The following is a 26,370-nucleotide window of genomic DNA, read 5'->3' as shown; positions in this document are numbered from 1 at the left end:
AGTTAGTGGAGAGATGGACCTTTGAACTGTCCTACAGCCTACTGATGATCTGTGCATTGAAGAAAATCTGAATTAGGGGCTGCCTGGCACCAATACCTGCATTTAACACCACCACATTGACAAACCTGCACTGAACGAATGTTTAGATGTCTCACACACTAATCCTCCCATCTTTCACGGGATGCAATGAAAATTACGCTAAACTCCTCACCAATTGCTGTAACATGCTAAACAAACAGGCTGCTGGCAGGTGCTCTTCCTTGCCCTGAACATTGTGTGAAAATGCTAATAACCCCTCCTCTTCTTTAGAGAAATAACCTCCTGCATTTACACTCTTAATCAGTTGCCTCCAAGCAACCGTACACACACACACGGGCAAGGCTTGGAGGCGCTTCCCAGCTCATTGCCAAATAGCCAGCAGCAGCACTGGCACCACAGAAGTGACAAGGACATTTTGGTTTCCTCGCATGCAAGTTGTTGCATCCCACCGCACCACCAGCTGCTATTTGCTCAAGCTGTTTTCCTTAATGAGGGTTCCCTTGCTGTGGAAGAAAAGGCTTCCAATATATCAGTCAACAACCGTCAAGATCAATCCCTCTTGAGTGGCGTCAGCCCATCCCAGGGGATCACCAAATCTTGTTTCACATAACCCTTGTCATAAATCTTACCAATGTCACTTTCCTCAAGAACAGAGAAGTAACTTCCAGGTGCAAAACCAGCATAATCTGCACAAATTTTGCTACAAGTTTCTTGACCAGCTATGGAAATACCTTATTTTTTGAGAAACAATTCTAGCAGCCTCCAGAGACAAGGAACATTGAACAATGTTGATACATAAACCTCTGCTGCTCTTGAAAATGATGTTTCAGAACACCTTGTAATAAATCAGAAAACTTTATTTTTAAGATATATTATAAATTTACAACACACATAACATCAGTGTCTTCAGTGTGTATGTGTGAGCAGGTTTAAGGACTCAGCGTTCATTCTAGCCTTGTTCATGGGTACGCCTTCTCCACACACACTAAAGGTATGCAGCTGTTTCAGTCTGAACAGGTCTGGCTTTGCTAACAACCTCGGTAACTTCCAGGAATACATTTCAGTAGACAAATAGTGACTGCTTGAAAGGATAACAAATTAGTAGCATTTCTTGCTTTTTGCCTGGAGGGTACTGTACGGGAGCAAAGCCTGCTGGTTTCCCACTCGGGGAGGTCAGCAACCCACACAAGCGTGTCCAGAATGAACCCTGAATTCCACAGGATCAGCGACGGCCGCCCTACTTAAGCTTCATAAAAGTAATGTTACATCTTAGAAACAGCTGTGCATGCCACACATCGGTGTCTGTGCCATAGAAAAATTATCATATGCTGTACCTAATTATTTTATACACAGGTGAAATGAAAAAATGTGAACTCAGTACCTTGCAATGTCATTTTACTGGCGCTGCCTTGTGGTAAGTGCTGGATTGCAAATCACATTCCTGTACAGTTCATTAAACTATGATAAAAATACGCAAATTAAAAATCTCTACAGGCCTCTTACCTGCTGCAACAAAGATACTTCATTTTGTGGGGCTTAGTTTAAAACATGATCCAATTTCCTCCCTCTCCCCAGAGCATGATACAAAACTATACCCAAATTCAGTAAGAATTTAATGCATTTACAGTTGTTGAAGTTCACATGCTGCAAACAGGATCTGCATTGAAGATCGTTAAATCTAGGGCAAGAGGTCCTTAAAAAGCCCACCCTTTTGTTGTACCTAGATGTCAGGATGCAGGTGAGAACCACCACCATGATAGCACATTCACATAGACAGAATATATGCTGCTTGCCACTTCCTCCACAGGAACCTGGGGCTTGCCACCCTGACCGAGCTCCCTGACCGTCCGGCCTCTGACAACACAAATCCTTCAGCCAAATCATCGGCCCAGAGAGAAGGACAGTCAGTGGGTTGCTTATGCCTCAAAGCAAAAACATACGATCAGATGGAAATACCCAGCTGCAACTGCCACTGTTCTGCTAGTTGATAAAACTTATTTATTAAAAGGTAGAAAACAGGGCATTTACTTTGGGTGAAACACTCACTACCCTGTGCATGTGACTTTTGGAAAATTGCCACTGAAGCAGAGATTGCTGGTAACTTCTGTATCTCTCCCACAGGCAATATTTGCTGACAGCGTTACTATACATTCGTTTGGTGCAATGCTTATTTAAACAACTTTCAAAATATATTAAAAGATCCTCAGCCCATGAATCACAACGCCTAAAAAAAAATTAATTGTAACAGTCCTAACTAAACAGTCCTAACTTACAAGTGTTTCTTGGATATGAAGGTCAATCTCCAAAAGACAAGTTTGGTTCCAGGAGAGTGAGGAAAGAAGTTGGGGTCAAGGTTCCGGGACATGACTGTGAGCAGCCAAAAAGAAGCAATCAGGTGGAAGTTTCTGAGCTCTTGCAGGAGTGAACCTCACACCTTCCCAGAAGAGCAGGAGTACGCTGATGATGCTTTCAAAACCATGCAAGTTAATTTTCCAGCTGTATGGAGAGCAGAAGCGTCCTTGAAATGGTGTAAAGAGCAGTGAACTGTGAAGTAGCTGGGTAATCTTGTGTGACCATTTCCACAGAGTGATGCAGGAACCTTAAAGGAAGGCTCATGTCACTGCTCAGGAGAGAAAGAATGGCAGATTCTTTGGACTGGACCAGATACTAGAGGTTTATGAGGAGAGTTACACTAGCTCAGGCTCACAGGTCAAGACAATCAAGGTCTGAGCTGTAAAAAGTAGCCACTGGCACTTTTTCCAAATACATCCCTTTAAATGCGTCCCCCTATAAAGAGATTATAAATATGAAGCCCTGAGAACAAACTTCCATATAGTACATTTCTATTAAAAATATCAGTGTTTTGATGACAAAATTATAAGTTATATATATTTAAATAAATAGCTAGCTTTCAAGAGTCACATAATATCAAAAGGTAGAAGATTGTCTGTATCAACTGATGGGGCAAAGAGCTAGAACTGTAAGAAACACACACCTTATTAGCCACCTACCACCCCATTCCTTTACTCCTTGATTTCACAGGCTTCCAAATATTCCCTTGACTGCATTATGAGACACTTAAATATGACATCTTAGCTAGTTATCACTTGAACACCACAGAGATGCAGCTACGGGACCTAAACCTGTAAATCCTTACTCCTCTGAGTAGTTCTGCCTCACAATTTTTTTATTTTTTTATTTATTTATTTTTTTTTTTTTACACAAAAACTTGTATTCCCATGTGATTAGGGACCTCTCACTGGCTTACAGACCAGATCCACCAGTCCTCTACCTGTCAGCCACAGAACAGGACAGTGGGTCACCAGGCAAAGCTCCTTCCACACGCACTCCTGATGCCTGGAGACCCGTCTGCATATTCTGATCAATAGCAGTGATTTTCAGTTTTTTGCAGGTCTTGTGAAAACCAGGATAATTGATGCCTTTGCAAGCACAGTGGACTTAAGTCCCCCCTCCACTTACTAAATAATAAAGTAGCAACACACGCAGGTGTGATGGGGACACAGCTCCCTAGTCCACTGCTAATTCATACCCATGCAACAACACTGATGTCTTGATCAATTCCTCAAGCGTTCGTTTAACTCCAAGGGTAGTTTTTGTCTGTTTTAAATCAAGCCCTATGCCTTGCTGCAAACACCACATCTCCTAAGTTCAGGCCTCTTTCAGCTATTGGCCATGGGAAACTTAAGTTCTCAAAAGTGCAGCAGGACTACGTTAAAACCATACCAAGCAACACTGTTTAGCAGATCAGGAAGAACACACTCTTCCCAACACCTAGCTATGTAAGTGTTGAGCTCTGGAATAATGAAATCCAGAAATAACCACATTCTCAAGCCTTCAAGCATTTTAAAGATGCAGTATTCCTTTGCCCCTACGTTCCCTAACTGCTGCTGCAACATTAGGTGATTTTGTTGATCCTGGGCATTCTTACTTTCTTCTACTATATAAATATGACTTTTTTACTGATGCTTTTTTCCATATTTTGTAAAAGGTTCAGCAGCACTGATTGTGTTCTGGCATGCCAAGGGAGGCTGCGCTGATAAGAGTTATCACCCTGATCAAACTGACACCGAAGAACACACGCAGCTCATTAGCAGTCCCTGGCAGTTACTGCACTCCGATCCCTTGATGCAGAGATACACAAGCAGCAGAACCTTTACCCTCAGAAGTGAGCCACTCTGCTCTTCCAAAGCAGGTCAGACACCACATATCAGGAATGCCCCAGCTTCAACCCCCTAAAAACTGGGGAGCTGCTTCAAGTTCATCATTCACATCACCCTGGCAGCAGCAACAGAGAGTCCTGGGGGAAGCTCCTCCCATGCCAGTGCAGGCAAGCCAGGTTGCTCACTCTCGCCATATGGCTTGTCCCCTGGATTCTGCCTAGATGCCAAACTTTTAGATTACTCTAAAACTAAGAGATTATTCTTGCCTGGCCTGTCTGGAAGCTCTACAGCCACTCTAGAGTCTGGTCATAAATTACTGAAATCAAAAGAAGCATTTCAACAAGCCTTTACATTCTTGAGAGATCAAGACTGCTAGTGAAGTATCTGTTCATTAAGTCTGAACCTGTCCTTATTCATCAGGAAGCCAAATCCACCACCCCCCAAGAAACTACAGAGTAGTTTTTCCCCAGCTTTATCTTCTACAAACACTCATTAAAAGGATTATTCATAAGAATCCTGATTGGTAGAGAAAGACATGTGCCTCTAACCTTAACAGCTTCAAGTGTCTTCTGGTAGTGTTACAGGCAAAAAGCTTCTGGGAGTAAGAAAAAAAAAAAATGGACAAAATTAAAATCGATAGTAACAGTACAACATTTAGTCACAACTACTCATGAGTAAGTTGTGTTGAACTCACTGGGGGTTGCAGGATCAGGTTCTTAGCTTTTACAGTTATAGGGCAAGGTTACAATTTAATATCATGCTGTCAGTCTCCTCTTCGCAAGAGTCTAAGAAAATGGTTTTACTGTCCCATTTGAACAGAAGCCGCATCTCTATAAAGCTTGGAATTTCTAAATGCAGAAATAAACAGTTCAGCAGTCATGAACTGTAAAGCTTAATATGAAATTACAAATAAAAAAATCCTGGGATAGTAAGTCAAGATAAGATCTCATGCACTTTTGATTTCCCCACCCTTCATATTAATTATGTGAAACTGGCAACTTCAGTGCCTTGACTGCATAACAGCACAGATGAGGTGCCAAGTTCAGGCCAAAACTTGTTGTAGGGTTTCAGGTTGCATCTTGCTGCATTTTCGTTTAAAAAAACTCAACTGCACAACCCCCACACACTTAAAAAGGTGACTTGCAGAGCTATTGAAGATCTCTCTATCTGACAGGACATCTTTGTGCTATTTAAGGACAGGGTCTCCACCTGGTTACTCTGTGTTTTAGAAAGGCAGGTCTTGCCTAGCCTGCCTTTCCAAAAAAAGGGCTGTGAAGCACAAGACACGGTAGGGATCACGAGAGAAATCAATCATGTTTCACTAATTTGAAAATAAAAACCATTTTTGTTCAGACCGTTGAAAAAGTTAACACCTGCAGAGCCCAATCACAAAAACTAGCTGGCTATTCACAGTGAGTTCTGTTATAAAAGCTCACAACTCCTGTCTGAAACCTCAAGTCAGTCTTCTGACAAAACAGGAAAGACAGCCTGAAATTCTTGATATTTCCAACTAAAAATAAGCATCAAGAAAAACCACTTCTGTCTCAAAGACAACAGCCATTTCAAGCGTGCTTTTAGATTATGTTAAACAAGATAAAAACCTAAGCAGTACTGCTTCTTTACAGATCACCAATGAAAAACCCATGCAAATCGGTTGCTTTGTTGTAAACAGTTTGAAACAAAGTTAAAAGCCACAAGTCTCCCTTTCCAAAACCGTGCACATAAAAATGGAAAACCCCTCACTACGTGAACACGTCCCTCCTTGGCTAGGATATGGCAGAGTACGAGCTTCGGAACTGCAGCCTACTTGAGAATCCAAGTCTTGGTGTAGCGAGGTCTGCCGTGAAAGAGATACTGCATCTTTAATGTAGCTGACAGAGAATCTCCTACGAGTACAACCACTGTGGGACTGCAACAACACTACTGCAGAAAATAAATAGGAAAAAGTAATGCTATTTATTGAAAGAATTCCATCTCTGAATTATTCCGTTTAAATTATAATGCAAAATAAACAGGTTTGGATAGAAACGTGCTTGCTCTCCCAGTATTTGGACTTTTAAAAAACAGTTCCTAAGAATCAATTTTAAAAAGCATTTCATAATTTGATATAGCCATAAATTAATACTGTATGGAGATGATTAATATACTATGCTAGTGGTCAGTGACCTTTTGTAAACACTAGCCAGATGCTAGCAAAACTGGCTAGAAAACTACTGTCACAGGCCTTTTTAACAAACAGTATCATAATTTGTTTCAACAATCAGATTCTTAATTGTTTTCACAAAACCTTTTCCTATTTTTTGATATACTTTATTTTAAACCTAATACCTGAAAACATAAACAAGTCTTCAAACCTCTTCCACTAACACTAAATACACAAGGCAATTAAACTTCAGTTGGCCATAACTACAAAAGCTCTCGTGCGAGAGACCCAGTCAGACAGGATCTCCCCCCCTCCCCTTCCATCCATCCCCTCCCCGAACAATCCATGCACCCTCCCGCTGAGGTGAAGGGAAAGCGAGGGACAGTAGGAAGTGGCACAGTGGACTGGCATTCCCCTCTACGTGCGATTCAGCGTCTGGAAGATTCGAGAGATCTGTAGCATGACAGGCCCAGTTTCTGGGTCATTCATCCACTGAGTGCTGTTCAAGGGGTTTTCAAGCATATCCTCGAAGGCTGCCAAGAGATGGAAATTGCAACACTCAATTAGCCCTTTATTCAGCAAAGGCTTCCATGTTTGGGATGCTTCAACAGGAGGACAGTTAGAAATAGCTACAACTCAAAGACGGTGGGCAAGCATCACCCAGAAATGGTGGGAATACACATCATACATTGACCATTTGCACTCCTACGTCTCCATGGCCTGGGATGCTACTGGCCATTATGCTTTTTCCACTCCTCAGCATTAAATTCACTGTAGACAGAAGCTGACTAAGTACTCAGCCCGGATTACAGTCCACCTCAAACCTTAGGGATATGGGATCGAACAGCTAAAGCCTACGCACACATCTACATGCAGTAGCAGGGAACATGCTATGCATTTCATCCATTTATGAATGCCCATCTTAGAACCGCGTCATTTGCTGCCAGTACTTGTAGGGAGAGACTCTTCTGCAACTCTACTCTTCTGATCAAACTGTTCCACAACCCAGCCCAAACTTCTCAGCGGCTACTTCTTGCACCAATATCTTTCTTCCTCCCTGGTACTTAATGAAGACAGTTCAGAGGAAGCACTGTCCCCCCCTTGCCTCTGTTACTTTCGCTTTTCCATGCTGTACTTCGGTTGTCCTATGGCTACCCTCTTGTAACACCTCTAAAATGAAAACTCAGCCTACAAAATAAGCAGCAGGCATACCAAAGGCGACCAGAAATGAGCAGCAGAGCCAGCAGAAGCGTAGCCCTCCATAAGCCCCCAAATCTCAGAGCTCTATCTTTGCACAGACTTCCCTGAAGTCAGAAGGGAAGCAGCATCTTCCCTCTGAGTATCATGTGCTTTTCTCCTTTCTGGTGTTTGGAAAATACAGGATGTCAGGGAGGCAGCCAGTTCCACCTGCCTAGACACAGGCAGAAGGGTAAAGGCTGCCTGTGCAGAACAGTTAACTCCATTTTCTAAACAGCGACAGCAGTCCAAATATTGAAGAGCAGTTTTTTCTTTCTATACATAGCTGTCTTTACAATAAGCTTTGTTGTTTTCTTTTATTTGTGGGGTTTGTTTTTTTTTTTTTAATGTTTTAGTTTTCATTCCTCTACTTACATTAAAAGAATCTGACAGCTACCACAAGAGCTAAGCTGCAAATTGGGCAGAAGAATTGTCCAGAAATAATTTATAACCCTTACGACAGACACTAAGCTGGCCTACTGGACATTTGGAGCAGTCATTATAGAACAGGGAAAAAAAAAAAAAAAAAAGGCAGTTGCACATCTGACCTATTCAGAAGTCACCAAAATATCAGTGTTGTAAGAGTCTGACAGACTGGCACCAAGGTCAGTGTCTTAATTTTCCCAGGAGTGTTAGTGTACAAAGCTCCAACTGACATTAGTGTGAGCTGTAAGCACCCAGCACCTCTGAAAGGCTCACCATTAATACCTTGCTCAAGGTCACGCAGCATGCCTCCAGAAAAGCCCAGAATAAAGTACAGATCTCACCTTTCACCACTTTAACTATGTCCTTTTACATAGACTCAAAAACTTAAACCCAAGGATTTAACAACATTCTTTAAGTATCTAATTCAATGCAAACACTCATTATTAAAATCTGTGACAGAAGCAATTTGCAGATGTATCATTTGGAATATATTCTCTGATGTTCATCCAAGCTTTACAAGCGCATATAGTGGCATTTCATTTTCTATTTATATTCTGAGCTGCAATGTGGAACCCTCATTGGAAATGAGGAGGCCATTTGTTCAGAAATCAGAGTGGGAAGGTTCTGCTCTTGAATTATTTAAAGCCTTGCAAACTCTCCTAATTACATTTTAAGTAGTATTTTAAAAGCTCTCTTTCAAGAGCTGCACATAGACTCTTTATTTAAAAGCACTGCTTGAAGTAAATTTTGAAGCCAAGGACTAAATGCAAAACTTTTTGTATACATCACAGAGCCAATGTCATTCTTCTGTATCATCCTCCAGCAGAGAAACAGATTCATCAGAGATTTCGTGTTCCACTGTCAGGCTCTGAGCACAGAAAGTTGGGTACTTGCTGTGCTCAGAGTCCTTCTGACCGTGAGCCCACAGATTTTACCAGCAAGGGAAGTGTGTTTTCACACACATTATCTCAACTTTTATAGGCAAGACCTTAGCTCAGGCATCTTGTCTGGTTACTCTTCTACAAGTTATCTTCTGTCTCAAAGATCAGGCCTCAACACACAGTAAACTCTACAGTAGGAGACAGCCTTGTTTTTTCTGTGAAACAGTCAGAGTTCTAGACAGACATTCCTGATTTTTCCCCTCATGGCCAAAGGGAGAACACAAAAGGTCTCCTAAATCCACAAAAGCATTGCAGCCAGCAGCTATTAAAGTTCTGAGTTCAGCAAGTGTAATCCAGTAGCCTGGGGAATTAGTATCGTTCCTGGGACAGCCCCAAGTTCTGTTTTGGGTTTAGCTGAGTTGCAGTATGAAGCAAACAAACAATACAGCTGCTGAAAATGAGGAAAAGGGTACAGAGCTGCACCTACCCCACAAAGCTTGCTGTCATCAGCCAGTCTCCACTCTCATTTGCTAGGAGCTACAGAAACAATGTGCATATATATATCAGGAACCCAAGCAGGACTTACCTAGTAGAGTTTTAGGGTTGGTTAGCCCTAGCTGTACCACTGGGTTTTCTAAGATGGCTTGGAAGAGAGGGCTATTGGTGTCAATGCCCTTATCTAAGTCCTCTGGAGAAGGCTTTCTGTCTCCCAGCAGCCATTCACACTGAAAGAAATCACCAGGCACAGCAGATGTCATGACTGGCTCCATTAGAAAGAAAGAGTCTCAAAAGTTTTGGCAATGTGGCACGTTAAAACTGTATTTTCCTCTCACAGTTTAAGACCAAGCTATAAATTTCTTTTCACACTAGATTACTATTCATTTGTGTGTTGCTCCCACAGAAACCAACTTTTTGTTTCAATGGGAACAGCAGTAGTGCCTGGTATGGTAATAAAGTTACATCAGCGTTGGGTGTTTCAAAGCTCAGGGAAGATGTGTATTAACTTACACAGGTCCTGCCTCAAAGGAGCCCCATCAACATGGTTACAATGCAGCACCCTGAAGCACCATCCAGCCCAATATCCCCTCTCTAATAGCAACCAGCACTGGATGCTTAAGAGGAGAAAATTCCTTGGCTGTCAGCTGCATCCATATAATCTTCCTTATCATCCACTAATCAGTCTTTGAAAACCTTCATATTTTTTAATTCCATAAACTGTGGAATGCATTGCTCTAGAATGGTAATTTACACACTGCATGGCTTGAATATCTTGCTTGATAATTTTTATTCCTATTGTTTAATCAGTTATTAATTATTGGGAATACCTTTTCCTTTCTCATAATACCATAGTCTCTTTTGCAGAGTCTGAGGAAGTTTCCCAAAAGCTTTTTGAAAATCCACACATGCTATCCCAACCAAATCAGCCTCAACTTCATGCAGGCCAAGTTCCTCTACAAAGTCTAAAACTTCTGTATTCTAGTTGTGCATCTAATTTGAAAGAGGCACAGAATATCTAGTGCTCATTTAGTCTCCAGTAACAGTCATGCTTTATGACAGATCAAAACATCAACCAACTCAACAATGAAAAGAATCAGTTGAACAGACTATTGTAGCAATCAGGAACAGAAATGACATTGTACTCACGGCCGCATTTTGCTGGTTGTTGTTTACTCTGAGTGCATCTACCACTTCTTTTTCATCAAATCCCATCTCCATCAGGGCAATGACAGCCTGTATCAGATTTGCACAGCTTAATAAATGTAACATTTAAAACAGAAGTGAGAACAATCACATCCTTTCACCTTCTGTGTAGCTTTCTGTAGGGTAAAAAAACCCCATTATTTCCATTTGTAGACCACCAAGTTTTCAAATAGCCTGTATCAAAAGCATCTTTATTACGGAAGATGACTACATCTTAAAAGTGAAGGCAGTTCCCAACCTCAAGACTGAAAGCTGAATGCAAGGCAAAGAGCAAGCGTACCTGGGGTAGAAAGGAGAAGAACTGGACAGAAACACCTTACTTTGGAACTTCTCTCATGTCACAAAGCTTTTGCTCACATCTCACTGACATATCAAGCTTCACATGCATTTGTAGTTCCATTCACTCCATTTAATTTCACTTCTTGGATTTATTATATTGCTAGTGAATGTTATATATTTAGACAAGCGTATCTAGACATTGTTATGAGAATGTTTAACCATTTAGAAATCGTGCTCAGGTCATCAAATACATTTGCAGCTTTTCACCTAAATCTCAGGAAACAACTAGTTGTAAAAACAAAGTACTAGATTCCAAAGAGCACCTCCTGGTGAGTTTACAGTGTGATAACAACATGTATTTTCACTTCAGCTAATTCTAAAAACAAGGATAACTTCTGAATTTGCTGCAAGACTTAAACCTGCTGCTGATACTTCTTGTCCTCTAAATGCAAATAATGCTCTTCTATCCTTTTCTACAGCAGAAGGACCTGCTCCTGTCCTGCAACTCTTCCTTCCTAAACAGCAGTCATAAAAAGCTATGCCAGGAGCCTGGCAGCTCATTTCAGTCCCATTAGTTAGTTTTCAGGTGCAGAAGTGTCAGTAATTTAGCTACTGCCATCTGAGACAGCAATGCATTAATTAGGTAATATCCCTTTTAGCAACCTGAATTTAAACAGTCCCTAAAGACTTCTACTAAAATACTGTCAAGCCAGCACAATACACATCTACCCAGCTATCCCATTTCATTTATTAACTGAACACTTATTTGGATTCCATGGTGCCCACACAGCCCCTTCCAATCCTAACAGTTATGCAGGGAGATAAATGGCACGTACTCGTGGGTCTGGACGAAACTCTCTTTTCCTCCGGATCTTCTTGAATATTTCTGTCAGCTCATCCTTGGCCTCTTCCCCACTCGCTTCTGAACTAGCACCCGCAGTTGCTTCAGCAGAGGATGCACTAGCTTCAGCTGTGGCTTCTGAAGCAGTCTGACCTGGAAGTGGAGCATCCACTGTAGGGTCGTCTGCATGTTCTATCAACCACTCCATGGCCTGCGTCACCGACATACTGAAAAGCAAATCAAAACACAGGAATGAGAAACACTCCAGATGTACAGCTGTGCTCTACATACATTTGCCTCTGCATTTATTCCTGCGGTATGCTGACTTGCAGGTTAATTAGTATCTGAAAAGTCATAAATAATAAAAGTTTTGGAGCAAATCTCAGAGCGTCTTCATTTTCTGGGCATTCAGGGCACCACAATCTTCTCTGAAGCTAGGAACACTGAGGAATGAAGCTCAACTTGGACAGCTGCAACCCAGATTGTAAAAGGCATTTTTGAGGGAGTCACCTTATTCTCTGCGACATCTGCTTTATTTCACAAGAGAAACACTGACTATTTGCAACCGTTGACAAGACTGCAAGCAAAGCATGTTCCAAATTTACAAGGAATCACATCTCAGACGCAAGCTACTTTGCTGCTTCCTAAGACCTCAGACATCATCCAGTGATCAAGGAATGCCGTTAACACCACAAGAAAGAAAGAGGGTGAAAAACATTTTATGTGCACAGCACGTCCTGCGTGAGAGGAAAAATTAACCACAGGCAACAGCACCTGGACCTGTGCCACTCTTCTTCCTCCACTCTGACTTAATAAGAAATCTGTGATCCCTCGAAGGAGAGGCTAGCCCAAGGGAACAGAATATGATCTTAACACTGCCACTTGATATACAGTGTAAGTGCTCAACCTAAGGGATCTTGAGAGCATCCCAACACATCTCTTCCCAAGGAATATAGAGGAAGAAGCAAAGATAACGACAGGACAACTGAAAATGTGATTTCATTTGACACATGGGCATTATTACGTGTTTATAGAAAGGAAAGCCTTTGCCTGTTCGGCTTTTCAGTGACAATGTGAAAGATGGAGGACATTGGGAAGAAAGTCTGAGCTGCAGAGGAGATACTGGAAAAAGAGTGACTGGAGTATGTTGTGGCTTCTCTATCATTAGGAATTTTTGGAATGCCCTAACAAACCTCTCTCAGGAGTAAGGCACTATAGCTGATTGTTCTTAGCGCCCAGGAAGAACTACATTACCTCCTATTTTCCTACAGTTGCTACCTGGACTTCACAGTATCCTTGGAATGTTTTTAGGATCAGTACAAAGGTTTTTTTCTACAGCTGCAAGACCAGCGTGGATGGGCTAGGTTTGCTTTTCCGCTCTGTAAAATATGAATTCTAAAGTGGAACAAAATGAGAGTTTAATACTTGGAAACTGTGCCAGCCTGGCAGCCTTGTGAACCACAGACCAGCTACTCCTTCCAGAGCAAGTACTGCACCGTTTCCCCTTCCCTGTGCCATCCACACCTGCGTGCTGCCTGAGGCAGCTCTGTTCTCTGAGTTAATGCTTTTTCCAACCTAGTTTTAGGTGACCCACATAAGGAGACTGTATTAAAAAAGATGCAATTTTTTTTTAAGCCATATAGAGTAATGTACAGGCAGTGTGCTGAGTACACTTACTGATTTAATCGAAGGGCTTTGACAGCTCTGCATTCTGGAAACCCCATTTCTGTAAGCTGTCGCAGTGCTATCTCGTCCACTCTGTCTTCCTCATCCTCATCCAGCATAGCTACAGATACACAAATAAAACAACATTCAGATTGACTTCAAGCTAAAATAAACCCCTTTCTCAATGGAATGGCATGTGTTACGTTCAAACCCCGTTCTTCTCTTCCAACCCTTCTTTTGTTTCTGCCCCGAATTTGCTATCTCATCATTTAATTTGCTGCACTCAGCTTGGGCTGACTCAGATAGATCCTTCCAGGACAAAGACTTTGTCCAGATGTGTTCAAGGCCTCAAATAAAAAACAGCTAACTCTCACATGACCACAGAATTTCCACATAAGTAAATATACAGGAGATTCACTGAAGACCTATCTATGATTTACCTAGAAAGTAAGTTGGATCTGATTATAGCAGATCTCAAGGGCAAGCATTTCCCACAAACTGAATCAACAGCTGCACTTTCTCCTCATTCTACTATCACTTTCTGCATTTTCAACTATTCTTTACCATCCCTAAAGTGCAACTCAAAAGTTTTCCATTTTTTTCACTACTAAAAATTCTGTTTTTAAATAGAATTTCTCATCCATCCCAAAGGGACCTCACAAATTCACCACTTTCACACAATCTGTATCCAGAAGGTGAAATCTCTGCCACAAAAGTAGCTTTGCTTTTATGTCTAGGTCTGGACTTTACTCTGCGAGCCAATTCTTCTGCTATGGAAACAAACAAGTTGCCAGGACTGAACTAGTAACTATAAAGATATGTTCATACCGTTTGCTTTCTTAAATAGTTCAACTGCATCTGGGTTCAGTGCTAGCAGTTTCTGTGCAACTTCTATGAGAGACACTAAGATCTTCCGGAGCTCTGTCTGGAACTGCAAGAAAGGAAACTGTCAAAACATTTAGACAGGAAGTTACCAGACATCATTGAATCTTAATATATCTATTGTTAGTAACTCAGCAGCAGTCTGGTCCCTGTACAGAAGGTTGCTTTATTAGAGCTTCATTCTCATTGTTTAGTCTCTCAAGAAGCACTGGGCCCTTCTGAAGCGCTACATGGATGTAGAAGCTACTGGGCAGAAAGGTCCTTTTATTTCTACCACAGCCTGCCACCCAGTACCGCCACAAGATATGCAGCGTTCAAGAAAACTCATTGCTTCATAGAAACACTGACTCTCACCTTGCAGAAATGCTGTTAAGACGACAGTCACAGTAGCTTTGTACCAGGGCTGCTTACTTCTGTGAACCAACAAGCCTTCCTGGTTTAATATTTACTTTCTAGTACTCTAAACTCAAACAACATAGATCAAAGCTGTTTTGTAAGCTGAAGCATCACAAATACCTTTCAGTTGGACATTTGTTTTTAAATACACTGTGCTCCGTAGGTCACATTGGCCATTAAACAGCTTAAATGCCAACTGTCCCCTTCGGGTTACTAGGGCACACTGACAGCATGCAATATGTAGGCAGATTTGCAGCTTCACACTCTTGCTAGTACAGAAGGGTAAAAGTAGTTCCCACACCACTAAAGACAGTCAGAAGCATTACAGACTATCAGCATTCAATTACTGAAGTCAAAATTTATGCTTAATTTCTCTTTTCAATACCATGGAAGAGAAAAAAACCCCAAAACTCAACAATACTGCAAAGACCTGAGACTGAAGGAGCTATTTAAGACTGAAGAAATAAAACGCCCTAGCTTCAAATATGCCAGATATTCAATATGTATACCGAGGCTTTTCCATGGACAAATACAACATTCAGAATCATAGCTTAGAGCAGGGCTTTTTATTATGACTAAATAGTATGAGCTGTGTCTAGATCTTAAGCTAGCTACTCTAATATACATTATATACATCTGAATTCCTCTTATAGAGAGAAGAGGATCACATTCATATGTAAGAGAAAAGGTTATACAAGACAAAAGCCTATTTGGATGTTAGTGTGTGTGTTAAAAGTCAAGAATACTACTTACATCCCTCATGTTGTGATGGGCCACGGTGCGATCCACATTGCGAGAGGGCAGATTTGCAGTTGCTTTGAGAATAGCATCCTTATCAGGAGCTTTCTGCTCTTGTTTCCTCTGAAGGACAGAAAATATGATAAGGTTTCATAACCCACTATCCACAGAACAGAGAAGACAGCACAGCAGACAGCAGTTTCATATTCTTCACTAAGGCATCAAGCAGTGCTCTGTAACTTGCAACTAAGAAAAACAGCAGTCTAGCAATACAATGGATTAACAGCACCAGTATCATTTTGTAATTATAGAGCAAAAGAGGACCTGTTGAGTTGCCCCACTTCAGTCCTTATACCTATCTGTGTTACCTAAACACACAGGGAAATTCCAGCATAAAGAGGGAAAGTGTATCAAACACAGAGAGAACTCAGAGGCCTCAGTGCCCAGGACCATATTCTGCTCCGCATGGTTTGCTCATGGCACGCTCTCCTCAAACCCACGGTTTGTCAAGAGATGTATCAACACTGTGCACAAACTAACAACTGCTTAACACTGGAAGTGCTCCGCTGCTTGCAAGTATCATGCAGAGATATATGGTGCCTTGGATTTTCAGTACATGCTTATAGTCCAGGACAAAACACAGCAGGGTAGAAACTATAAGTATTTCCCAGTCTTGTAACTTATACTCTTACAGTGACATTCTGCACAGCAAGACCATACTGAAGAGAGAGACATACACCAATACCTACAGGAAGCAAGAAGAAACAAAGCTGTGCAAGGGCGAAGTAGAGATCCCTAGGAGTTCACAATGTCAAGCACAAGCATCACCCAAAGTGTTTATATGATAACATCAACGGCAGTACAACTGTGCATAAGCAACATCCTGGGCATCACTGACCCTCAGTAACAATTACATTCCAATAAAATAAAATAAGAATAGTAGTAAGGGGCCAACACTCCAGCTCTAGAGACCTGGTTAAAGGGTGACAAGCCACACATTGCTAAAGATAGAAGACCACCTGACAGCAAGTCAACATATTTCTGTAAGGGTTTCAGAGACAAAGCAAGGCACTTGCTGAACTACACTTACACAGTTACCAGGCATTTGTTCAAAGATTAAATCTATACTACTTCCACAGAGTGTGTCTGCATGTCTTATTCTAAGGCAAATGTTCTCACAAAGTTAAAAATGCAGTATCAGCTTCCTCAAAGTTTGGAAGGAACATGAAGTAATTTCCCTAGAATTTAACTGGCAGCATTCGCCTCTACAAGCAAAAGGAGTACACCACAGTAATCTTTGCACACATAATTAATAAAGCAGTTAATCAAAACGGCCAAGTCGAGAGGTCTTTCACACTCACTTTCTCCTCTGCTGACACATCTGCCATTTTGGGGAGCGGAGGTGGCGCACGTTTCTTTATCAAAAGCAAGACATCTAGAAAGAGAATGATACTGAAGTACATTAGAAAGTAACATGAAAACAGTTATTGTAAGATACTTCACAAACTCAGTTTTTCCTGGAGATGAATTTTGTATTAATTCCGCTGTAGCATCGGACCTTTTTCACACTTTAAAATCTGTATGGCTTTACATGCTCCCCTTCAGTGTTTGCAATTCCTTAGTGCACAGCGAATTCCAAATTTGGTCCATTATTAGTTACACTTTGACTGTTACCGATTTCTTCTCCTTGCATAACACTATTAAAGAAAGGGTATTACAGGCTCCAGTTGTCTTCTAACATTAATAGTACGGTAACTGGTTCACGACAATAGGAGAATATCTGCACTTTCAGTGCTTCCACTGAGAAGGAACCAGCACAGACAGTTCCCGGGTGGTTTTGGGTCCAAGCTGAGACCTTCCAACTGCAGCAAAGCAAGCACCAAGCTTCAACGAGAACTGCCAGTATCAGGTTGAAGCTCACCTCTGTGCGTGAATGGCAGCAGAACGATCCAGTCTACAGCAGGGATGCATCACTGGTAGCCCACCAGGGCAAGTCTCAAGGACAAGTCTTCAGTCTCAGATAGCCCATATCACCTGGCACAAGCGTGCTCTGGCCTTTTAAGACTAACACTCTCCCCTTACAAGGTACCTTTTTTTCTTGGGATCACGTGGTGCTTTACAGGTTTCTAGCACCTCAGTTACTACCACAAATGTTCTTAAGGGTGGAAAGGTGCAGACACCCTGCTCGGAGCCCAGAGCAGGCCTGTGCAGCATCTGCAGCCCTTCAGCCAGATACAGCCTGGCACACAGTTTTTAGTCCAGTGCACTAAGCAGGTAAAAAGCAAACAAAGCATGCTTTGTACAAGTTTCCTTGGTCTGGCTCACACATAGCAGCCAAGAGCAACAGCTGGTGAAGGCAGTTAACCCTCATTTGTCCAGCTGACCAGAACACGAAAGGATCCACATGCTGACTCTTGGCTGCCCTGTGCAGTCAGCTGGTGGCAATCAGCTGTCAGCTGCAATCTTGTCTCCCTGACAAGCAAGGCACATGAAAGGTAGAGCGAGCACACTGCAGAGGGAAAAGGAGCAATGAGGCATTCACATGACAGCTTACTATGACTACATGGTTAATACTGCTTAGCTGCTGCAAACTGCAATTCAAAACTCTGTAGGAGCCAGCACCTTGCCTAGAAATAATACACCACTGATCAGCAAAAATGCTGTCCCTTTGCCTTTGCCTACGATGGCACTTCTCAGCTGCTGTTCAGCTCTAAAGGTGATAGGTGACACTGCCTTGGGAGAGACACCAAACTGCTTGTGTTCATGGCAGCAGTTCTCCAGCCTGCATGAACACAGGCAGAAACCCAGGAACTCTACTCCTGCTGAGTTTCTGGTTCAGACAATAATTTCAGTCTACAGCAGCTCTGCTTCACTCACTTTCTGCACCACTGCCCTTTATCTCCAGAAGGGGCCATTAGCTTAAGCTGTCCAGTAAAGACTGACTCCAGCTCTCATCTTCAGATACTCTTTTGTTTCACATTACTCCTCTACACCTTTAAAGTTCAGGAGCAAACACATACCTCACACGCTGCTGTAGTCAGTGATACTATAGTGTCATGGATTCTGACCTACGTTTGCAGAGGACAGATTGAGATCTAAAAGGCAGACACTCACATATACTTCAGCAATCATCCTTCCACTTGACCTGGAGACCTCAAGAAACCTCCCAAAAGCACTGGGTTGTCTGTCTTTGAATACTCAGCCATCATATTTATTTTTGAATCATTTTGAAGAATAAATGCTGCCCTGGAGGTTTAAAAAATTCCTTTAAAAAGAAATAAAAATTCTGTGTTTAACTTCTTGACTTAATAAACACTCCTAATTCTTTTTCAACTCTTAAAAGGAAGAGTGAAGAAACGCAAACTGCCCAAGGTGCTTTCTCTGGGTCTTGGGGGAGGGGGGGAGCCTTTTTTCCTCTTCCTTTTTTGCCACCTTATTAATTTCCTATGCCAAAGCAGAGAGTAGGTATTAAAACACAATCTCCTGTTTCCAGACTGACAGGATTAAAAACCAGACAATCCTACCTCTATCTTGAATGTTTTCCTCCAACACTGTTTTTGTGTCTGTCAGCACCTTCTCAGAAGTAGCATGTATCAACTTATGATGTGTCACGGTTTTTGGATCCTCCAAGCTCCCAGGTACACACTGCAGAATATGATAAATATTGAAGATCAGAAGACAGGAATAAACCTACTGCATGAATCACTGCACTTCGCACATAAGATTCTCCACATACAAGCTGTGCCATCATTTACTGGCTTCTTAATAGCGTAAGCTATAGGTCAATGCACAAAATGTATTTTATTAAAGAAACCGAGGCTTGATTTGCACTGTAACAGTACTGACTGTGGTAGGTTTCTACCTGCATATCCAAGCTTCTGGCTGGGAAGAAAAATCAACAAAAGGAAGGATTCTAGCCTGCCTTCCTTGATGCTGTAAATAGCTACACCTGGGAGTTAGACTTGATGATCCTTATGGGTCCCTTCCAACTGGAGATATTCTATGACTTAAGTTCCAACTAATGATGATGCTCTAAAACCAGACAGTTTCAAAGACCTAACATTACAGCCCAGCCACCCCAAATGAGCCCTTCAAGGGCACCAGCCTGTGTGAGTAGATTTACACTTCTGCAGTACAGTACGTCTCTATCACACTTCTGAGTGCTTGGTCCTATACTCAGCCCTACGGAGATTTGGAGCAAAGCAAGGATGCTCTAGGACCCACAGCTAATTAATTCTGCAACAGATTGCTAAGGTCACTCACCCTTGTGAGAAGTCTGGGGGTAGCAATTAGTACCATGAACTAAGAATGTAAATCTAGAAAGAGCATCTAGTGTTTTTACAGAGGGGAAGGCTATAATAGTGCAGTGTATTTATCATTTGTAACTAGTGTCAAAACAGAGGAGAGACTCTCTGCTTCATCTAATAATTACTATTTACACACACTATCAGAGTAAACAACTGCCAGCAGGGATTTTGGCATTAAGTGACCTTAAACTGGGAAGGCAATAGTAGTTTCTGCACCTTGGTTCAACGTGAGATTGACAGGTTTGGTTGCTGGAGCCCTAACCTGGGTCCCTGCTCAAAGTGCTGAACAAAAGTTACATTCACAACTTTCCTTCCAAACCATAAATAATCAGCATACAGTAGATTTTTTTCATATATGAATGTAGGAATTGAACTTAACTCCTTATTACTATTGTAAGTTGTATGTCAATTCACTAGAAAATCCAGTTCAAATCCTGAAAAAAGAGCAAGCACACACAGAGGCCTTGAACTGACTCCTCTTCACACAGAGTGGTTCCCAGATCCATAGTGATAGTTTTCAAGAACATGACATCAGTGTATCTAGAGGCTTCTAATTTGTTTGAGTGGGAAAAGAAAGCATAGTGGTTGCAATTCCAGAAAGGCAAAATTAAAAATAACAAACTACGAAAACTATAAAATTGATGCTGCTGTTCTTGCCACAGGTCACTTAGTACTGACCCCACCGGCTCTGCTCACAGAAAACAGCTTTTAATAATGCCTCTTTCAATACATGTTTCTACCAAGCCACTTTTACCATGTCTGCAGAAGAGTGAATTCACCCTTTATGTCACAGATCCATTTCCAGAAAACCCACTGAAATCAGTGCTTCATTTAGCCCTGTTCATCATAATATGTATCGCCAGCCTCCTTTAAAGGAATTGTTTTAGTTCATCATCACCTTTTTTGTTGTCACTGCAACTGATGGAAAACACAGCTACCTGGTCTTTTTCCAAACATAATGGACTTGTTTTCAGCACAGATCTCAAGTTCCTCACACTTCTGTACAGTTCTGATGCCTCAATAAGATTGAGGCAAGAACGTTTGAGTCCTGCTTTGTGTAACAGTAGCTCCTTACTAATCCTTTAGCGTATTAACTGCTGAACAAAAGCCAAAGAACACATTAAGCAGCTGGGAGTACCTCCTGTAACAGATCTGATCAGTTATCCAAAATGCATGAAAGTACGTCAGTGGAACACCTCCTCTCCAAACAAGCTCAAAATATTACTGTTACAGATCTTGAGAGTCAGAGCCCAAAAGGAAGAACTTGAAAATGGAAGCTGGGCAGTGTATGTTTGGGGCAAGAGGAGACATGACACACACCCATCATTCATTTTTTCCCTACCACGTAACGTGTGTGCACACATGCAATCATAAAACTAACAAAGGTGAAAGTGAAAAAATGAAAAGTTGCTGTTTTAAAAGAAAAGCCCTGTGGACACCTTCTTCCTGTTCCTCTAACCACTTCATTAACAACTGCATAGAATGATAAGGCATATATAGACAGTACATACATCAACGAGACTGCTTAGTGAAATACTTCGCTTATCTTAACATTTCAACAGGCCCTGGGAATAGAAAAGCCATCTTAACAGGCAACGTCTCTACTGGCTCTCAACAGACCACCAAGAAGGACCACGACTAATCATCAGATCTCACTGTGGAAGCCCGCTTCAGGGGAACCATATTTGCCAAAATACAGTATTTTTTGAAGCAAATACAACGCTTTGTATTTATGTAACCGAAAACATCTTTCTCTCCAGAGAGAGAACAGCACTGGTAATCCACAGGAAGAGTAGTGAAGGGACAAGGAATTCCCTGCACAGCACAGAGGAAGCATCTGTCACACAAGTGAAAGGAAGCTGAAAAATCAGGGTTCACCTTGAAGCAGAGAAATCAGGATGCACCTTGCTGCCCCGGGGCACGGCTGGGGTTACTGAGCATGGCTCCCCCAGCAATCAGAGGTGCAGCACGCTGGGGAGGATGAGCTCTCTCTGATCTTTTTGTACAAAAGCACGGTAAGGACAGGACTGCTGTTTCATCGTTTTGCTTCCAGCATAAATATTTGCATTTCTTTTCAACATTGGAGTTTACAGCAGGCTGCTTTGCCAGGCAGGTGAGAAAGCTTTGTTCACAGGTGCCTGAACAACTGCTTAAATTGCAAGCCCTGGTGATGTCAAATGATATTTGCAAAGCTCAGAAGCCAGATAAACCACAAGAGTTTCTGTTTTTAAAATAAGAAAAAGTGTTTTTTTGTTTGCTTTTATTAACAGAAACGTTTAAAAATAGTACTCACACTCCTACTAAAGCTTGGGTGGCTTAAACAATCTGCATCCCTCACAAAGTATCCAAAACACGCCCAGAGCCATGAACCTACCCCTTATCTTTGTACTCTGAGAACTAGCACCTTGCGTTTCTGTTCCACAGATACTCCTTATCATACCTTAAACCCCAGGTGGAATATCACTGAGGCAGCTCAAGACAAAGGGAAACAGAAACATTAAAAGCTTGCCCCACACCGCCAGGAAAATTACAGGTAGAGCTTACATACACACACAGCCCACACTTGCGCATTGCGAGTACGTGAACACAATTATTTCAGAAATACTGCTGAGCCTCAGCAAGAAGCGATGGTCTCTTGTGATGAGAGCATCAGGACCAAGGCTGTCTACAGCATCGCTGGCCAAGGCAGTGCTGTACTTGGTCTGTCCACACTGGGGACAAGAATTATGAATCAAAAATATTGAAGTGAAGCTTGAGTTTCTGTGGTTAAACTGTCCCTTCTCAATTCTGGCTCCAAAACAACAGTTGCTTTTTAAGGAAACCACAGGAGAACTCAGGGCCCACTCCCACTGAGGTGGTGGGGCCTTGCACAGGGACAAGTGACTGTGCCAAGAGAACACTTTAATGGTGAAACTTGAGTTAAAAAAATAACTAGGAAGGGAAACTGCTTATTATCAGGTACTTGTTCACAGACCATGTAGACAGCATTACTAAAGGCAGCAGATTAACAGCATTCACCACTACACTGTTACAGGTCAAGAGATAAAATTAGTGGGAGGTGTGGTTTTTTGCTTTAGCTGTAACCAAAAAACCCAAACCATAAAATTCAGGAAGAAAAAAGGAAAAAAAAAAAGACATCAAGAGTGACACTTCAGAAATCAGTAAGCATTTGAATGTTATGGAGGGAGAAGTGGCCACCTTCCTAGTTCTTAACTGTTAGAAATATTATCTTCCTCTGCTTCCTGAAAGAATGATTTGAAAGACTTTACAGAACATAATAATCAGCATCTTACAAAAGATAGCTGCATAAATTATCTCCAGGTGCTATCAAGATTCACTGTAACATACCCATGATCAGGAGTCATGATTTTTCCATTTCTATTTTCCCCTCCATAAAACTATATATTATCCATAATGGTTATGCAAATCCACACCATTACCACAAAGCAGCAGAGAGAATGAAATCAAATGTCATGCCAAGTTATCAATTGTCTTCTGTCCTGACTAGCACTGCAATGCAAGCATCTATTCAATTAAGCTTCCTGATAATTAAAGGTCTTTCAGCTCTGCACATATGCACGTAATCATTACCCCACCCTGTTTTGGCAGTCTTTGCACCACTCTTCTGCTTAATCACTCAGCTGCGCTGAAGGAGGACAAGAGGGAAGCACTAGAATTCTTCCAGGAACGTAATAACGTGGGGGGCCCTGAACCCCACAGCTTTCAGCAAGGCAGCCCCATTTTCCCCTCAAGAAGGATCACACTTACCTCAAGCGAAGCAAATCAGATGTAGCCTTTCTCATCCCTAAATCAAAAAACACTTACAAAGACTACGAGACAAGAAAAGCAGCAGGTGCTATGACCTGCAGTTTCCAGGGGTTCTAGGTGACAGCAAAAGACTAGCAGGCTCAAGGCAGAGGGCACCTAGGCTGCTGGCCCCCCTTACTTCACAGCATGCTCATTCAGAAAATAAAATCTTTTACCCTTCAAATAGCGGTTAAGTAGTTATATATTATGAGTATTTCTCCTATTGCAAGTGTGTTTTGTAAGAAAAGTCTTTGCAAGACTTTGAAGACCAAACCCTGCTATTAAATGCGACTCAGTAAATTGCACTCCCAGAGATGGGAGTAGAGACTCTTACTTTCACCACATAAAAGACACATATCTCTCAGCAAGAAATTCAGCAGGTTACGACTCAAGCTGCTAGTCCACGTTGTGCTGGTTCCAGACTGACAGACTTTAGGACTGTCCTAGTCATGGGTCACAACCTTACACGCTGTTGTCAATCTTACACATTGTTGTCACTTGTGTTTTTGCTTTAGAGTAAAACACTCACGGCAGATATTCAAAATTCAGTCCAATAGTTTTGAAACCACTGGTTTTAACATTTAACACCCACAAACACAGCAGTGGTAATTGATCACGTGAGTACAAAGAGCCTGTGTCTTCCAGCTCAACTTCTACAGACCATGCCTGGGCATTTTTACACATTTTCTCTTCCAGAGAGTGATTAGGAATTCACCCTTTGGACACGTCCATTAAGATCTTACTGCTCAGAGCACAGGGAGGGCATTAGAAAAAACATCATCTCCCCACGAAATATCCCACTAGGTAATGTGCCAAGACAGGATAAGGCGGTACTAAAGACTTTTTAAAAAATGGGAAGTTCTCCTCCACAGTTACTACTTTCCTTATTTGTTCTTAAGCAGAAACATGAGACAAACCAGGCTATAACTGGCAAGGGAAAATCATCAGAAGCCAGTTCACAAGCCTCTATGCAACGCACAGCCACCAGATCATGAAGCGCATGCAAATACCACCATAAAACACACGCCAAATTCTGTAACTAAAGGTTGCAAAGTAATTTCCCCCCCAATCCTTCTTTTCTCACATACAAAACTCTTGAAACGGGCATTTTCTTTCCATATGGAACAGTTTCATAGAATGTGGTGGGGGCAAACATGGCAAACCAGGAAACCAGAACACAAAACCATTTGTTTACTTGAGTTATTATTGAAAAAAAAAAAAAAAAGAAAAAAACCAAACAAAACCGAAAATTCACGTTCACAGGGCGTTGGAAAAATCTGGTTTCTTCACACGGGGTCTTACCTGCCCTTCCCCTCGACCATGACTCTCAGTGCCAGCCGGAACACTGAAGTACCGCAGAAGGCACAGAGATTTGGGCTCTGTCTATGGCCCACGCCCGGCCCGGGCTCGCCGCTCCCCCCGAGCGCACCCCGGGACCCAACACACCCGAGGGATTCCCGGGGGAGCCCCCAGCCCCGGGGGCCCGCCGGGACACCTCTCCTTACGTGCTTCAGGCACCGCTCCTTCAGCTTCTCCACCGTGGTGTCCTCGGGAACCTCCTCCAGCCACTCGGCGCCCTCCATGGTGCACACATGGAGCCTCAGCACCTTCCCCGTGAAGATCTTCTCCTCCTGCACGAACATCGCCCCGGGTCCCGCCGCCTCCGATCCCCGCTCTGCCCCGGCGACGCCTCACCAGGCCCCGGGCACCACCGTGCGCCGGGCCCCGCGCTACCGCCCGCCCATGAAGGTGACCCCGCCAGGCCCGAGGGGAGCGGCGAGCCCGGCCGGGCCGCGCTGGGACAGGAGGAGCTCAGTGGGCCCCTGACAGCGCCGCCCCTCCCGCCGCGCTGCCCCGGTCCCGCCGCCGCTGTCACTGCCTGGGCCCGGCGGTCCCTCCGGGGGGCCGGGGGCGCTCCCGCGGCGGCCGGAACCGGAAGTGCGCGGGGGATGCTGGGAGACGTAGTTTGACTGCGGCCAGCGGGAACGCGGTGGCTGCGCCGGAAGTGGAGGCCGCGCCAGGCGGAACGGAACTGGCCACCCCAGGGTGCACGGGGAGGGGGCGTGGGGGTGGTCCAGACGCTTATTAACGGCTGCGCGGCACGGGGGCGGTGCGGCTTCAAAAAAAAAGAAAAAGAAAAAGAAAAAAGTGTTTTCCCAGTGCATTGTGGGAATCGCGGCCTCTGTCTGAGCCGTGGAGCACTATGGGAGGTGCAGCCCCCGTCCCGGTGCATGCCGGGAGCTGTAGTGCGCGGCACTTGGGCGGCACCCGCCCGCCCGGGCCAAGCCGCTGCTGCCGGCCCGAAAAGCGCTCCGGCAGCGGCCGCCCACCGGGAGGCACCGGCGGGGCCCGATGGGAACCTGCCCTCCGCGCCCGAGAGGGACGGAGCGGCTGGGGGGACGCGGCGTTCTCCCTTCTGCCACTAGAGGGCGCCCGCGAGCTGGCTGCGGGGCTGCCGGGGCGCATCACGGCTGGCTGGCGGGCGGGGGCTGCTCCCCCGCCGCGGGGGCCGCGGGCCCGGGGGGCAGACGGGTGGTGGGCCCTGGGGACAGAAAGAGGCTAAATCCGCCCTCGGGATCGTACCGAGCAGGGCGGCCCCACGGTCACGGAAATGCGGCCGGTGGGTGCTGCACCGGGGCCAGGGCTGGTTGTCCGGCGCCTGGCTTGGCTGTTCAGAGCTCCCTGGCAGGGCCTGGCACGTGGCCTGGCGGAGTCTGGAGTTAGCTGCCCGTCTCCCACCCTTCTCACGTGCCTGTGGGTGCTGCAGGGTGCGGGGCTTCATTTCCCAGAGAACATAGGGTATTTAAGACTAATCTGTGGTAAAACGCAGGGTCACATGGTTTCTACA

At 43.5% G+C, this 26,370-nt stretch overlaps 1 protein-coding gene across 2 annotated transcripts; it reads right to left on the bottom strand.

Moving 5' to 3' along the window:
* Positions 1-875: 875 nt before the first annotated feature.
* UBAC1 (UBA domain containing 1) lies at positions 876-25,469 on the bottom strand. Of its 2 annotated transcripts, none has more exons than XM_080402246.1 (10): positions 25,028-25,469; positions 18,933-19,053; positions 16,770-16,843; positions 15,424-15,531; positions 14,221-14,338; positions 13,405-13,513; positions 11,723-11,954; positions 10,551-10,637; positions 9,493-9,631; positions 876-6,896 (listed from the first exon to the last, which is right to left on the bottom strand). In XM_080402246.1, exons 1-10 carry the CDS (start codon positions 25,163-25,165, stop codon positions 6,781-6,783), a joined length of 1,242 nt encoding a protein of 413 aa, XP_080258372.1. In that variant the 5' UTR covers positions 25,166-25,469; the 3' UTR covers positions 876-6,780. The 2 variants fall into 2 exon arrangements, with proteins under 2 accessions (XP_080258372.1, XP_080258373.1); XM_080402247.1 differs by having other exon boundaries at positions 14,221-14,323; positions 25,028-25,467.
* Positions 25,470-26,370: the final 901 nt, after the last annotated feature.

This window comes from Falco punctatus, assembly GCF_963210335.1.
Source record: "Falco punctatus genome assembly, chromosome: 9".
NCBI lineage: Eukaryota > Metazoa > Chordata > Aves > Falconiformes > Falconidae > Falco > Falco punctatus.
This window is presented reverse-complemented; position numbering and strand designations above follow the sequence as displayed.

Coding starts and splice junctions, on each gene's coding strand:
- UBAC1 (XM_080402246.1), bottom strand. CDS start 25,165: ATGTTCGTGCAGGAGGAGAAGATCTTCACGGGGAAGGTGCTGAGGCTC. Junction 14,339..15,423: donor CCCATCACAACATGAGGGAT/GTAAGTAGTATT, acceptor ATGTTTTGACAG/TTTCCTTTCTTGCAGTTCCA. Junction 11,955..13,404: donor AAAGCCCTTCGATTAAATCA/GTAAGTGTACTC, acceptor TTTGCTTTTCAG/TATGTCGGTGACGCAGGCCA.